At 37.7% G+C, this 15,027-nt stretch overlaps 1 protein-coding gene across 7 annotated transcripts in view; it reads right to left on the bottom strand.

Moving 5' to 3' along the window:
- Positions 1-15,027, bottom strand: part of ICA1 (islet cell autoantigen 1) — a 66,077-nt gene that overhangs the window by 5,765 nt on the left and 45,285 nt on the right. For 6 of the 7 annotated variants that reach the window (XM_084226116.1, XM_084226115.1, XM_084226117.1 and 3 more), the window contains 5 exons: positions 11,651-11,745; positions 9,580-9,629; positions 6,028-6,090; positions 5,874-5,915; positions 1,796-2,071 (listed from right to left, as the gene is read on the bottom strand). In XM_084226116.1, the coding sequence (XP_084082242.1) occupies positions 1,796-2,071; positions 5,874-5,915; positions 6,028-6,090; positions 9,580-9,629; positions 11,651-11,745 (526 nt within the window). The remainder of the gene's footprint in view (positions 1-1,795; positions 2,072-5,873; positions 5,916-6,027; positions 6,091-9,579; positions 9,630-11,650; positions 11,746-15,027) is intronic. The other variant, XM_084226118.1, reaches the window with a different exon arrangement.

Here is a 15,027-nt window from a genome sequence, read left to right as displayed (position 1 = left end):
TTAAAAAAAAAATTTCTCTCTTCCTGTATTTAATGTTAAGGTCAAATTCTGAAAGAAAAGTTGTGAAGTGAAATTAAATGTAGTTTAAGATTAAAGCTGAGTTTTTACAAGATATAAAATGGAACAAATTTCATATTCTCTTAAAAAATAGGAAACAAAATCTTGGAAATATTTAGAAAGCGAAAAGAAGAAACAAAACATTTAGAAAGATTATTTTCAGATACAGTCACTCAGCTGATTAACCCTGACTTTTCAAGTGCTGGTACATAAATTACCACAATCTTCTGCCAAAACCTTGGAAACCCATTTGAAAACATCCACATATTTTATGCTTTATTATTTTCTTTTATTCAAAAAGATTTTGGAATACCATGTTGACTGAAATGGATTTTCCATTTCTACTATTCCTTGAATGCAACATTACTGAATTCTGATTCTGAAGTCTCTAACGCTGCACCCAATGCCAGTGCAAATGAAAGCTAACAGCCACATCAGAAAGGATGCACAACTCTGCTTGCTACTTGTACCTAAAAATACTTTTCCTTTAAAAACACATTTACATTTAAAAATGGAAATTGCACTGAAATGTAAAATATATTTAAAAGCATGTAAAGCTGTGGAAAAAAAAATCAATCTCATAATATTTCTGTTGCCATTTTTAGAAATTTGCTGAAAAACCATGTACCTTATAAAACTACATCTAAACCTGTGCATCATTACAAATGTCATTCTCCCGTTTTTCATCTAAGTGGTGAAGCCAATGAACCAAGGTATCTTGCTTTAGGGGTGCTGGTAGTAACTGTATTAATTATAAAGTAAATCTGACTTTCTTATTCCTGCCAAAATGTCACAGGTCATTTTACCTCATGTATGACTCTTCCAGTTGTATGGGTTCCAAGAAACAGTCTCCAGGATAGGGTCAGCCTGCTACTGTTTCCTATATTGCTCTTCCCAAGTGAGATTTAAATGACTTGGGACAGAGCCCAAAAAGACAAGGTCCCCTCCAGCTTGCAAAGCCCAGCAGAAGATCCAGCCAGACTGCAAGGAGCACAAAGGTAGGTGCTGTTGGCTGTTTATCACCAGCCTGCCTTCCTCCCTCTCTTCCTTCCTCAAGGCCAAAGCAGCAGTAGGAAAGCTCTGCCTTAGTTCCCCTCTTTTCCCCAGCAGTAGCTTGGAAAAGCCAAGAGAATTAACAGCAGAGAAGAAACAGAAGGGAGAGAGAGTTGCATCAGTAACCAGCCTGCAAGAGAAATCCACCTACATGGCTGATAGGATAAGACAACCCAATCTACCTGACCCATATCCCTACATCCAATGTATAGGATACTTGGGGAAAAAAAAAAAAAAAGCAACTGATTTTCACTACATGGTTTAAAAATAGTATCTCCACACAAAATACAGTAATAATTTTTGGTTCCTTGGCCCCTTAACAGAGACAGCAGTTGTGATTAAATCAGAAAAACCCACTCAAATTTTCTGTTTCATGAAAAAAAAAAAAATCTCAAGGTTCTAAAGATCTCAAAGAAAATTTAAAAAAATTAAATGAAAACATTCAAGACAGTAATCTTGCCTTTAGGTTTTGGGTACTTCATTCAAACACTGAATGAGAAGGGCTAGAAAAACAAATAAGTTACACATGTGTTTTTTCTCTAGGCCATACTCTGCTTTAATTTCAGGTACAATTTCTGCAGCCATGGTACCATATAAACTTTCACCACACTTCTACACATCAGAAAACCATACTCTAAGCCCTAACCCCAACCTACTGACAGAACAGAACAAGATGAGCTCTCACCATGCAAGGATGACTGCAAGTCATTCATGTTTTGGTCTAGCAGCTGTGAGGGTAAGAAGCCCGATGGTGCTGGTACTGCAGACGATGAAGTGTTCTCCCCATCTCTAGCTGAAGAGTTCATGGTGAGATCAGCAGCCTGTCCAAAAACAGCTGTCCACTCTTTGCTGAATTCCCCCTCATCCAGGGAGGAGGCGTTGAGGATCTCATTTAGTAATACCATGTCATCCTTATCACCAAGTTCTGGCTCCAAGGACCTCACAAACTTTTCCTTTGAAGCTGTCTCAGAACAAGAGAGTCAAGACAAATAGGTTTTTTTAGACAAAGTCAATAAGGGACTTTTTAAAACATAGCCAATCTAGGCGAGGTATGTTAAGTGAGATGGAATATTTTTGCATGAATATTTATTTTCTTTTTTAGACTCAATTCTCTTGGACATCTGGGTTTATACCTTATGCAACAAATTATTCCTTCTTTATCTTAGATAACCTCACTGCTGTTAACACTCGCTTCTCATTGAAAATAATACTTAAATGCTTAAATGCTTAAAAATCTATTAAACACAACAAAATCATTACACAGTCTAATATTTAAATAATTGGAAAATACTACTTTTATGTTGGTTCTTGAAACATTATTTGAAAGTCTCAAAAAAACCCCATATTGGTATAAACTAAAACAAAAATAAGACTTGGGGACTTAAGATCTCCCTTATGACCTTCTGATCCATGCCTGAATTATTGGGGTATTTCCCCATAAAAAAGGTTAGTCTATCACACAGAGTTAGATTTCTATGCTGACCAATGCTGTAGTATTTTTTTCCTTCTCATAAGCTGCTGAGAAATAATTGGGGCTCACTTTCCTTCTGATTCCCTGTGCTAGTTTTTCCAGCACCAGAACTGCAGCTGAAGAAGCTCTTAGATCACTTGAGCCACTGCTCCTCAAAAATAATTTTTTCCTATTTTAGAAATGTTAAATAGTTATATAAAATACATGATACTGTAAATATAAAATATATATTTTATATTTAGAAACTGTATATAAACTACATGAAACCAGGATCATTATCCTTTCCCAAAACATTCTGAGAGTTAAAGAACTATCAAGGACCCCAAATGTTATTTTACTTGGAAGCATTTGGAGCTCCAGTTGGAAGCATTTGGAGCTCCACTGTGGAAGTCTGCAGATGACAAAAATGGTGGTTAACAAGGCTGATAATGTTACATTCCTGAAATCCAGATCAGTTTATCTTACTTATGCTTGTTTCAAACTTGTGGTAAGGCACAGAAGCAACTTCAGTTTTCCAAAGTTTTGGTAGAACAGCTGAACTCTCCAATTTGCATTCAACTTACAAAATGCTTTTAACCCTTTTGGGTTGGGATAAAAGATTGACAGTAGCAAGTGTCTGCAACAGGCCATTTTACTGAAACTCAACAGCCTTCTCAGAAAAGTTTCCTGGCAACTGCTGTAATAATTTACAATTAAATGGTTGAAGTTGAGTCAGAGGAGGAAAAAAGCACAAAACTGTGTTTTAAAATAGGCTCATGCGTCAGTGCACACACCTACGTACTAAGAAACAAATAAACCAACACAAATTAAAATTATTTTATTCATTACTGAAGTCAGCTGTGAGATTCAACTCCTTTCTAATTCACATTTTGATATACCTCTGTACTCCCTGACAGGGCCTAAAAATTAGAAATAGAAACATTAGAAACACGTCAATTCTCCTGATGTTCTCCCTAGACTATAACTAAAATACCACAGAAAACAATTTGTTCTTAAGAATTTTCAGGCTGTTTTCCCATCTTCAGATAAAGAGCAAAGAATATTAACATTGTTCAAGTACCTCCAATTCCCCCAAGTTATTCAGCAGGTAAGACAGAGGGGTAAATCCTCCCATAGGGGAAACACACCTGCTATGTCAAAGGCCATGAAGAACTCTGAGCTCCATGGGGCATCAAGAAGCCCCTTCATGAACTTGCAGGGGGAGATGCAAAGGGAGCAGCTTTTGTAGCAGACCTGCTACGACACAGCACCAACACCACAGGTAACCACAAGTGCCCTGAACGGAACAATGCAGCAGCACAGCTCAGAGCCAAGCTCTGCTCCATTTGGGGAACCATTGCAGGAGCTCCATCTTGACTTTAGCAGCAAGTACAACACAAAGCTTCACATGTGAAGAGCAGCGAGGTTTTGCTTCAGGGTGTACAGCCACCAGAAATCTGAGGAGTGACACATTTTGTGGCTCAGCAATCTTCCTGATCTTCCTGTGGGGACTGTGCAGCCGTGGCAGGGCAGGATAGGGTGTGTTCAGGCTCAGGCTGCTCTGAGTAAGCAGCAGCAGGTTTTACTCTTGTTTGCAATAAAGGTTATCTAGAAACCAGCCTTGCTTACCGAGATATTACTCATGTGGTATCTCTGCTAGATTACTAGAATGATAGGGACTTTCTCACTTTACCCGTAAATCTTCTATTACTTCTTTTCCTGTTTCTGTTTTCACTGGCCATTTTCAGTCAAAATCCTTTTTTTCTGTCTGCACATGCTGCCCCAACCTTATAAATGCCCATGAAAAAAATCCAAACCTTCCATTAAAACACTGGAAGAACAATGTGACTGTATTCTTTCTGTTCTGTTTGAACAAGCCTGTAGCAATGTTCACAATTCCTTTGTAAACTTACCTCGCTTTGTTGCTGTTAAACAAAAAAGGGAAGAGAAACTAAAAATATTTACAACAGTACATGATTGGCAACACATGATAAAGACTTCCTTCTGAAACACACATGAAAGAGTACCTCTACCTATACTGCTCCACTTAAAACAGTACAATATTCATCAGCCTAGAGCTAGTTAATGTGTAAAATTAAGGCAAATGGCTCATATTGTAGCAGTGCCATAGCCAACCGTAGCCAATGCAGACACCCCACAGCAGTTTTTGCATTAACTTAACTGTTTAAGTAAAGAAAAAAGTGTTCTAAGTGACACAGCTAAGCTCGTATGAGCAATAACTGTATGTATTATCTGTATCTCCACTAGGAAGGCCAAACAAGGAATGGAACTGAGTAAAAAGAAAGCCAGAAGAAAAAAAATGCTACTATCAGACACGCACCGATCTTTTCATTAACCACAGAACAGTCATTGTTGCCTTGTCTATTCACAGATTAGAGCTGCTTCTGCAGACAGCTGAGGAACTTTGCTGGTGCCTGCCTTCATGGGTGATTCTCCACATGGATAATTTCCCTCCCAGTGCAAGACACAGCCCATGGCCAATCCAAAGTCAAGGTGTTTGCCAACATCCTTACCTACCATGAAGGCAGTGCATTAAATACCCCAAATGCTCTCAGTCTGACTGACTAAACCACACAAACAGATTTTTTTCTTTGCTTCATTTGCTTTTTGAGTTGCCACAATTGTTTTGGTTGTTGAAAGTTTTTTTACTCATTTTTTCTGAGATATATGAGTGAAAAGCACTTGAAAAACTACAAACACTCTAACTTCTTATGAAAACTTATAAAATTTTAACCCAGATATTTCATATGTTATCTGGTGAAACAGCACATCCCCTTGAGCTGCCAGGGAACTCACAGAAGTATAAGGACAGCACTGTGGATTTAATTACCTCTCTGTCTGAAAGAAGTCACCAGTTCTTACATGGTTTTAAGAAGACTACATTATTTGTTTCTGATATGTACATTTTTAACACAAAATCTTGTGGTTACTAGTGTATTGCCAAGAGTTGTAGCACAACAACTAAAAAACCAAAATAAAAATCTGTGACATGTTATAGGAGGGGTAAGGTGTACAATGGAATCTGCTTCAGTTGGCAAATAGGATACGGTCCAGTCTACCTAATCTTGGTATAAACATTTTATCCCCAATAAGGTTTACTTCATATTGTAACGTCAGGAATAGTGTCTCTGCTGAGTTTCCTTTAACATTATTTAAATACTGCAGCTGAATAATCTCATTCTACCTTTCAGACAGTGAAATAAATTAAGATCTAAAATTAAAAGTATACTTGACTACTATGATTGAAAAGCAAATGAAACAGATGAAACAGACATGCACAATCATATCATACCATTTTCTTCAGGTTGCAGTTCTAATAACTCATCTATAGCACCTAAAAAAAAAAAGAACAAATACAGAAAAATTAAAAGCCATAAAGGAAGATCTGCAGGACACTGACAATCAGTATGTAAACATGTAAAGATAGCTTTCAGAAGTGTCTTCACCTGAGTTCTGCTCGTGGTTACAATGTCCTTGTAACGTGGAGATGACATCCTTGCCATCATCAGCTGTAATCGAGATCCATAAATATGTCAAATTGCACATGGCAGGAGACCATGCTTATAAACAACACCACTACAGGATCAACATGCAATGGTTGTTGGGATTCATGTTTTAGATGAGTCATGTTTAAAATGAACCTGGTCACAGTGAATGAAAGATCCAAGGTACAAGCATTTCAAAGTGAGGTAAATTTCTGAATAATCACCTGAAGGAGATCTTCCTTTGAGTCCCTGCCTGCTACACTACCCTCTCCAGGCTGAGTGCACCCAACTAAGGCAACTGCAACAATCAGTCCTCCAGAAGCACAGAAATTTATTTTAGAGGTTTGTACTTAGGCCAGGAGAGTGCAAAAAAGTGCTGGGACCTTATCACTCTCTAAACTGCCTTCCTTACAATGTGTTCTTCCTCAAGACACAAACGCTGGGAACAGGGAGAAGGAGTCTTCACCCAAGGTACCCCCAAATCAGGATATAAGTAACAGCATCTCCTCTGCAGGGAAATAAATGGACTAAGACCACTAGGGAGTAAAACTTAGAGCTGAGAGTTATAGGCTAATAGAGGTGACAAAACACAGCTTAAATTCTCAGAAAGTTTCTTAGATGACACATGAAATCAAAGCAATTATCTAGATTCTGTTTATCAGTGAAGAGAAAGATACCTCCCTCAGGTGATTAACTCCATTTAAGACGTAGCAAAACATGAGGGATGAGTTACTGCTGAATATACGTTTTTCTCCCTTATTAACTGTTGAGGAACTCTAGCTCCTAGACAACTAAGTCTGTAGCTCTAAGGACAAAGGAAGGGTTTGGCCAGGGTATTGCCAGAACTGGAAGGCCCATCTGCTGGAAGCTTCACACAACAGACTGGAAAAGTGAAATAGAATTCTCTACTATGAAATAAAAACTGAATCCCAAACCATTTCAAGAGAATTGCCTATCCCTTCCAAGAGAAACTTCAAGGTTTGTTCAGAACTAAAGGAAACAGATCAGCTTGCTGTTTGTATCATTATCTTCATAAGGCTTTGCTAGGACAGAAATGTGCTCCAAGCATAAAAATCAGCTGGTCATTTAAGAACCCATGAGCACAGGTGATTACACTCTATACACATATAGACAGCAGAAGGATAAAAACATATGAACTAATATACATGATGCTTTCATAAAAGCACAATGCACAAAGCTAAAGGGGAAAATCCCAACCGTAAACTGTCTGGCAGAGGGGAAAAGAAACTCCAAAAGAGAAGTTCATGACAGGTAGGATATGGATGGCCACAATTCTGTAATGGAAAAAGTACAACTGTTGCCCAAAGCCGGCCTTAGTTGAGTGGTGAACATGACTGAGCCAATCTTAAAGGCATCCGTAGTGTAGTAAGGAAAAATGCAGAGCAAATGATAAAAAAAATGAACTTATGAAGTAAAAGTAGTTGGTGAGGAAAACTAAGAAGCAACATAGCTCCCTCACTAGAAGCACTGTATCTGTATGACTTTAGAATATAGAGGATAATACAAGAAAAAAAAATCTCAGCAATGGCATAGACCTGCTGGTGTATGAAGATGGAAAAAATTTAGAAGACCAGTTAGAAATATTTCAAAACACTTCAGTTTTTTAGGGGTGATGAAGAAAGAGACAGAACAAGGTACTATATTATGGTGAAATATTTTACAATCCATAAGTAATTGAGATACTAGAAAACAACTGCTAAGAAAATATGTCAGATTTTGTACCCATATATATTAAAATATCTTGTCAAAGATATATCTGATCTAATTCACTCCAAAATGGATGTAATTTCAAAACACTGGGAAAGTCCTAATATTGTGTCTTTATCACAAAAAACACCCAAAGAACCATAATTAAACAGAGTGACTCAAATAACTGTAAGCCACTACGGGCTGGTAGATCACCATTACTCCCAGTCAAAAGATTAATGGAATGCCATTCAGTATGGCATCCAGCAAAAGAATGTGAGCATAATAAATGCTCCTCTAATAATTTACTGTTGATTTCATGGAAAGCAGACCTAGTTGAAAAAAAACAGCTAATTTAATTCTTTGATAAAACTATGAGCTTTTTTCAGTAAAGATATTTGTTTAGAAACAACTTGACTTTGCACTGCAGAGCCTTCCAGCTGAAAAGTTAGCACTGCATAACATCTATAACAAACATATTGAATGGATTAGGAATGTGACAACTAACAGATGTCAAAACCACGTTGTTAGGAGGAATAATTGCAAAGCAGAAGTGTTTCTAGTTTAGATCTGCAAGGCTTACTGTTTTATCCATTGCTAGTCAATGGCTTTAGCAGTCATCTGGAAGTAAACACAAAATCACTCTAGAAAAAAAATGTGCAAACAACCAACAGACTATTAGAGGTGGTCAGATAGTCCACTCATTTGGTTTCTGTAGTCAAAGCTGGGAGAATTCAATACTACCAAGCTGTAAGTTACATCTCCAGGACTAAGGAACATAAGCCATGCTGTAGAAAGGACAAATGAATCCTGAAAAGCTATGGCTAAAAGGAACTGAGCCTTGGTAAATAACGTATTCAGATATGAGCTTCAAACTTGATGTTGCAGCAAAATGGGATGTTTTTCTTGGATATAGAAACAGTAATGTGATTTTACCTTCTAGAAGCATGATAGGTGAGAACAACATCAGAAATCTCTTGTCCAGCTATGTATTTCATATTTGAAAAGGGAGGTTGTAAAGTGGAGTGGAAACAAAAACTTCAAAAATAAAGATGAGATGATGAGCTCAAGACACCAATACAATTAACCCACTGAAATAAAGATTTGAGAGTAGTCTTGACTTTCAAGCAGTACCTTATAAGTATCTTAATGAAGGATAAAATATAACATATTAAAATTATTCTCCATTAATTTAGTAGAAAAAGTCAGATCATATTGAAGAATTCCATGGATGAAGATTCCACTTTTTACAGTACTTCACCACCCTCACTGCAAACACTTGCTTCTTAGTATGTACTCAGATTTTCCCTTTTTACCACTAGTATCTATTCCCCCCTTTCTTTCTCAGTGCCCTTCCAATTGGAGGCTGGCTGTGTCACTGGATAACAACAACACAGAAGGTCACTGGCAGCAGCTGAGTATGATCTTGCCTGGTTTTTGGGCAGAAGTTCCACTAAATTAATCAAAATTTTCAGAGACTACAGTTTAATGACTGGAACAAACTAGTGAGCTAAGTGGCACACTTCCCTTGTCTCACCTACTAACCTGCAGATCCCTTTCTTGAAGGGTACATGCCCCATGGAAGAATTAGGCCCTGGAACACAAGCCATTTGACCTGTCTAAGAATGACTGAATGAAATGCAGTGGGATGTAACATGCAAGGGATTAACACATTCTCCTGGCCTTTGGTTTAATGCATTTGCAGGGATTTGCTGGGTGAAGCTGATACAGGAAATAAACCAAACCAAACAAGAAAACCCAAGTGTTACAGCACTTATGGAATTATGAAAACATGAAATATAATACCTGAATAGTTCGATTCCTTGGTATGGCTCTCGTCATCTAATGAAATCAACCTTAATTTGAAAGAATAAGAAAAAAATTGGAAAAATAATTCCAAGGCTCTAAAATAACAATACATTTTCCTCTTTTTGGTCAAATCATTACAGATTCGTATCATTAACAAATACACTGTAATAACAGATGGACTCTTGCATTTGCTGGTCTGTTGTTACCTTTCATTGCTTCATTGGCAGGTCTGTTGAAAATGAAAATTAGATTGAACTAGCAAACCCTATCAGCTTCCATTTTTAGTCTGACTCAACCTCTACTGAAAAGTATTGTGCATTCTGCATTTGCACATTTGGTCTTTCATAGCTATCACGAAGGAGCTGCAACTGTTCCCTAGCTCCCTCCCCCTCCTTCTCCCCAAAAATGGCAACCAACCACTTTGTGCTTCTCTTTTTAACAGCTACTAATTAAAAATCAACAGTCAGGATAGTTTTGCCCCATGTCAGCAGATTTCTAAAATAACAGATCAGCAGCGTTGATGAAAAAAGCTCTCAACAGGGACACAAAAAAAGGTACAGTTTATGTGCAACTCTTAAAAAAAGGTGATCTCTTCAATGAAGAATACACACTTTCCAACTGCTATTACTTTGTGTAAAGCCATTCAGAGAGTTGGGACTGAAGCAGCCACAGGGCTGATGTGGTGGTGAAAAGGACTGTGTGGGCACATTCCTCCTACCCTCTAGTGACAGGACAGAAAAAGACACCTCCCCTGCTCTTGGGGGTAGGACTGTGGTAGAGGAAAATTAAATTCAGGCCAAATTCTAGTATAATGAATGTTTACTGTGAATGGAAAATTTGTGAGGATTTAAAAAGCTTTGTCTTGTGTAATTCTTCTCGAATCTTAGATGTTTGTTTATGGTTTTAGACAGCAAAAGGGTGACATATTTTGTCCCTCGCTTTTATGCCAGACAAGGCCAAAGATAATCCATGAATAAACACATGACATGGTATCTGATGCATTTCCTGGTAGGTGCCAATACACACATCTTGCATAAATCACACATTCATTCTAGAACTTCATATTTAACACTGAGGAGAGAGCTGTTTATTAAACTCTGTTACTATCATGTGAGATGACACAGAGGGAAGTAGGTGCTGTGAAGATAAGTACCATTTGGTAGGTGAAGATAACCACCTACCAAATGGTACTTAAGTCAAGTCCTTTCTAATACCAACAGCACCAAATCTAACCAATTTATAAAGTGGTATTGGTCAGTGGTTCTGAATCTGAACCAGAAAACCTGAAATCCTTAAAAATCCATTATTATAAATAGCCAAGCAAAATCCACTAATGGGTCAAGCTGTTCTCTGCTTTTTGGCAACTGATCCTTAGCTGGGTGCTTCATTTAAGCAGGGATAGTCAAAATAACAGGTGGCAGCAGGATTGTATCAACACTGCATCTCCTGGCAACTGAATCCTGACGGTCAGGTAGGGGAGGGATCACATCTCTTTCTCCTCTTCTCTTCTACCCACAGCAGCCCATTCATAAGTCTCTCTCAGCTCAGAGCTACAGGTAACTCAAAACTTGACAGCATCAGCTCACTTAGATGTACTTTATACTAAGCACCTATTGCTTCATCGGATTGTTAACTGATGCTGTATACATTACAAAAACTAATTGCTACTCGGAGCAATCAGTAACCTATATCCTATTTCCAGGTGAAAGGAGATGCTGCTGAAAGGAGAAATACAATGCTCATATATCTTCTCCTATGTATAGTTGTTTACAATTTCTTTTAATAAGGAAAAAATGAAGCAAAAGCTGAAAAAAAATAAAAAGAAGACCAGAAAAGATGAAAAACACATAAGGGTTTTGTGGGCCTTTTAAAACCTCTTAATTTCACCATAAAGCTTATTAGTTTTGATGTACACATTACAACATTTCAGGAATTTTTGTATTGAGGTAACCAGAAGAATTAGACCAGCTGTGTCTGTATCTCTACTATGTTTGGTGACTTTAGCCACCAGGAAGCAGATTATAGACAAAAATACTTATTATTTTGATATACAGAATATGCGACTTACTGACTCTGCTGATCTTCCACTGAATTGGTGTTCTCAATCTGCTGGTCCTCCTTTTCTGCTTTTTCTGTTAGTTTATTCACAGGATCTTGCAAGCTCTAGATCATAACCATAATATAAATGTAAAGAAGAAAACCAATTAGAATCAGGGAAGCTAAAATGCGTGATTTGAGACCAAACCAGATTCTAGAACCAAGAGAAATCAAACAAGAATGGTTTTATACTATATCAAAACAGTATCTGACTCAAGCAGAATTAAAGGTGTTAGAAGTTACTCATTTAAATTGAATCTGTGAACACACTTTATATAAGAAGGTAACATGTGGCAACTTCTAAACTCCTGGTCTGTTTCTAATATTTCTAAATGATTACTTCTAGGTAAATATTTTCAATATTTCTAAGTAAATCTATCTATACCATGTGCAAAGCAGGCCAGATGGCATGTTTCTTCGCTATTCTGGGGATTTGCTTATTTTGTCCTTCTTTTCCTTTTTTTTCAGATGAGAAAAATAAATTCTTTACATCTGTTTGTTGCTCATATACTTCTTCTTTTCTTATTTATTCTCTTTTTCCCCTCCACAATTGTTTACACAAACTTGGCAACTGCAGTGGTAGTGGGAAGATGCTGCTTGTATCCTGAATCTGAAAAAAAGGGTTAAAATCTTGGATGATAGTTGATGAAGGGCAGGTGTGGCATTATGAAACCCTACTGTTCCTTTGCAGTCTGAAAGGCTGTGCTACAAGATAACGACATGCAGTTTCATGGTCAGCTTTTTTTTAACCAAAGTTTGGAGACGAGAACAAGCCAACACAAGCATTATAGATTGACTCTGAAGTGATAAATATACTACTAGTTGTTACTCTTATGTATCAATTAGAAATTCTGTCTAAAAAATTAAATAATGGAACACAGTAATTAGGTAAAGCAGATGTTAGCAATGAAACTATTTCTATCTCTATCAAACGGTTTTACTGTGAAGGTGAAAAAAATTTCCACTTTCTAAAATCCAACTCAGTCTCTGAAAAATTAAACCATGTTACACGTGAATACTCTTGACCATTTGTAATTAAATTTATTAATGTTGCCCTGATAGTGATAGTAGTGCATCTCACTCCAACTTATCCTCATGCCTCCCCCAAAAAAATAGAAAAGCTAAGGATAAAACAGAAAAGTCACCTTCTATACAAACTTAAAAGCCACAAAAATGTAGTGGTTTTGCATCTGGAATTTAAATAAAACATGAAAGTGTTTCATGAGTAAAGTAAAATGAAAAACCACAGCCTAATTGACTGAATAAAAGTTATGGCGTCCAGCCCATCTGTCACAACAAAAGCATTCCCAGACATGCTGCAGGTCTTGTTTCCACTGCCCGGCTAACCAGGACAGAGGAGTTCCCAGAAGGAGCATTCCAGTTTCTGCTTGGTTCAGTATTTGTCTGTATAAGGAATCTACACTTCAATATTTTAGAAACTAAACTTCTAGATTTGTCATGTGCTGCATATGCTGTTTTTCCCCTCTCAATAAGCTAATTCTGCATAGAACTGCTGATGAATTTGTCATAAGCAGCCTCAGCACTGCAGACATAGTCAAAAGATGAAGGTCACAAAAACAGCAATAATAAAAAAAAGCCTTAAAGAAATGAACCTTATTCTGTGGCTGCCACTCTTTTATTTGATGCTCTTGCTACCCAGAATCACATGTAAGTGTAGTTCTTCTTGGATGCTGAATAAGGACACCAGCCAGTTCAGCTAGATAACCTATGTATGGATGTCACCCTTTACCTGCATATGTACTGGGTATTGATTAGACTGCACTTCTTGTGCTATTAAAATTAATGGGAATTATTCTGTTGACTCCAAGAAGTCCAGGACTCGAGTTCAAGAACAAATATTGACTATACTTGCACAGAAGTGCAGTGTAGAGAAAGAAAGCAGCTCTGCATGATGGGGACTGTGCTGCTTTGGGCACTTGAACCATCTGGATATCTCCACAACAGGGGACACAGCTCACTGAATCAGGAGATGATGGTCAAACAGTTGTGATGCTCTGCCTGCCACCAAGTATAGCACCTCAGAGCTTGCTCCAAAAGGGCTGCAAAGGTTTTGGACAAAAACCAGAATTATTTTGACCACTGCCTAGCTATAAAAGTTAACTATTAGAAGTAAAGTCTGCATATTCACAAAAGTAACCCCAGGGAAATAAGCATCCTTCTTTAAGGGCCTATATATTAAGAAGCTTCCTTTGTCAGTGTTTCAGGAAATCCGTATTTAAAGGACTGTGATCAAACCACGGAAACAGCATATAGAAATGGAGTTCACAAGTACCTTGGGAAGGAAACAGCATGATAATAATGGCAGTTACTATTTCCTGTATCAGAAAAATAAACATAGCTCTGAAATACAGCTTTGGTTTCAATGGTGATTATTATAAAATTTGTCAATAATCAGAAGCTGTATTTTGATGCAATAATTCCATGTAACAACTTTATCTGGACTCAAAATTGGATACCAAATAATGAAATTATTTTACTCTACTCTGCATTCTGAGGTACACTACAAACTGAGGTATCTTTTTAGAAAGATTTAAAAAACCTAGAGAATGAGTATGAAATGAAACTGAATGTTAAGCCACAGTTAAGGATTTTCTAAAGACGAATCTACAGTAATGTGATCACTACTGCCAACTGGCATAGAAATAAAACCATGACATTCTCTTAATTGTTTTAGGTTACATTAGAAGAAAGGGAAGAAGCCTCACCATCTAGAAAGTGCAGTGACTAAACAGAATTATGACATAGCCCTGACTTGGCTGCTCAGAGCACACAGATGTGTAACTTCACAGCACTCTTCTGGCTGCTCATGTGGGCTAGAATGGATTTTGTTGTGAGCTACATCATATTTGTGGCTTGAAGTAGGATCATTGCATATTTAGAAACCTATCTTCCCAGCTTCTCAGATCTCTCTTATACTACAAAAATCAGAGTAAGACCTTACACACTAGCAGAGCAAGTTCACAATCATACAATCTGCCTGGTGTGTCCATCTCTAACACCAAAAGTCACCCAGTGATATTCAACCTGCTCCCAGGACTCAGACTAGGTATCCAAGCCGACAACGGATTCCTCCACTGCAGAGCTAACTCTGGTTCCAGCTCAGGTTCCATTTCTGACTGCTGCTCACTCACTAAATTCCTTTACCTGCATCTGGGCTGCTTTCAAGTCAAGCCAAGATCATCTGGATTGCACCTAAAATCTGCCCTCCGCAGTTAACTCAGCAGTGTTGACATTGTACTCAGCTCACCCACAGCTCCTCCCAAGTGCCTTGGACAACTAATGCACTTCTTGACAGAGAAAGAATCAAAGCAACACAGCCAAGGGCAG

This window comes from Fringilla coelebs (genome assembly GCF_963513975.1).
Source record: "Fringilla coelebs genome assembly, chromosome: 1".
NCBI classification, from domain to species: domain Eukaryota; kingdom Metazoa; phylum Chordata; class Aves; order Passeriformes; family Fringillidae; genus Fringilla; species Fringilla coelebs.
This window is presented reverse-complemented; position numbering and strand designations above follow the sequence as displayed.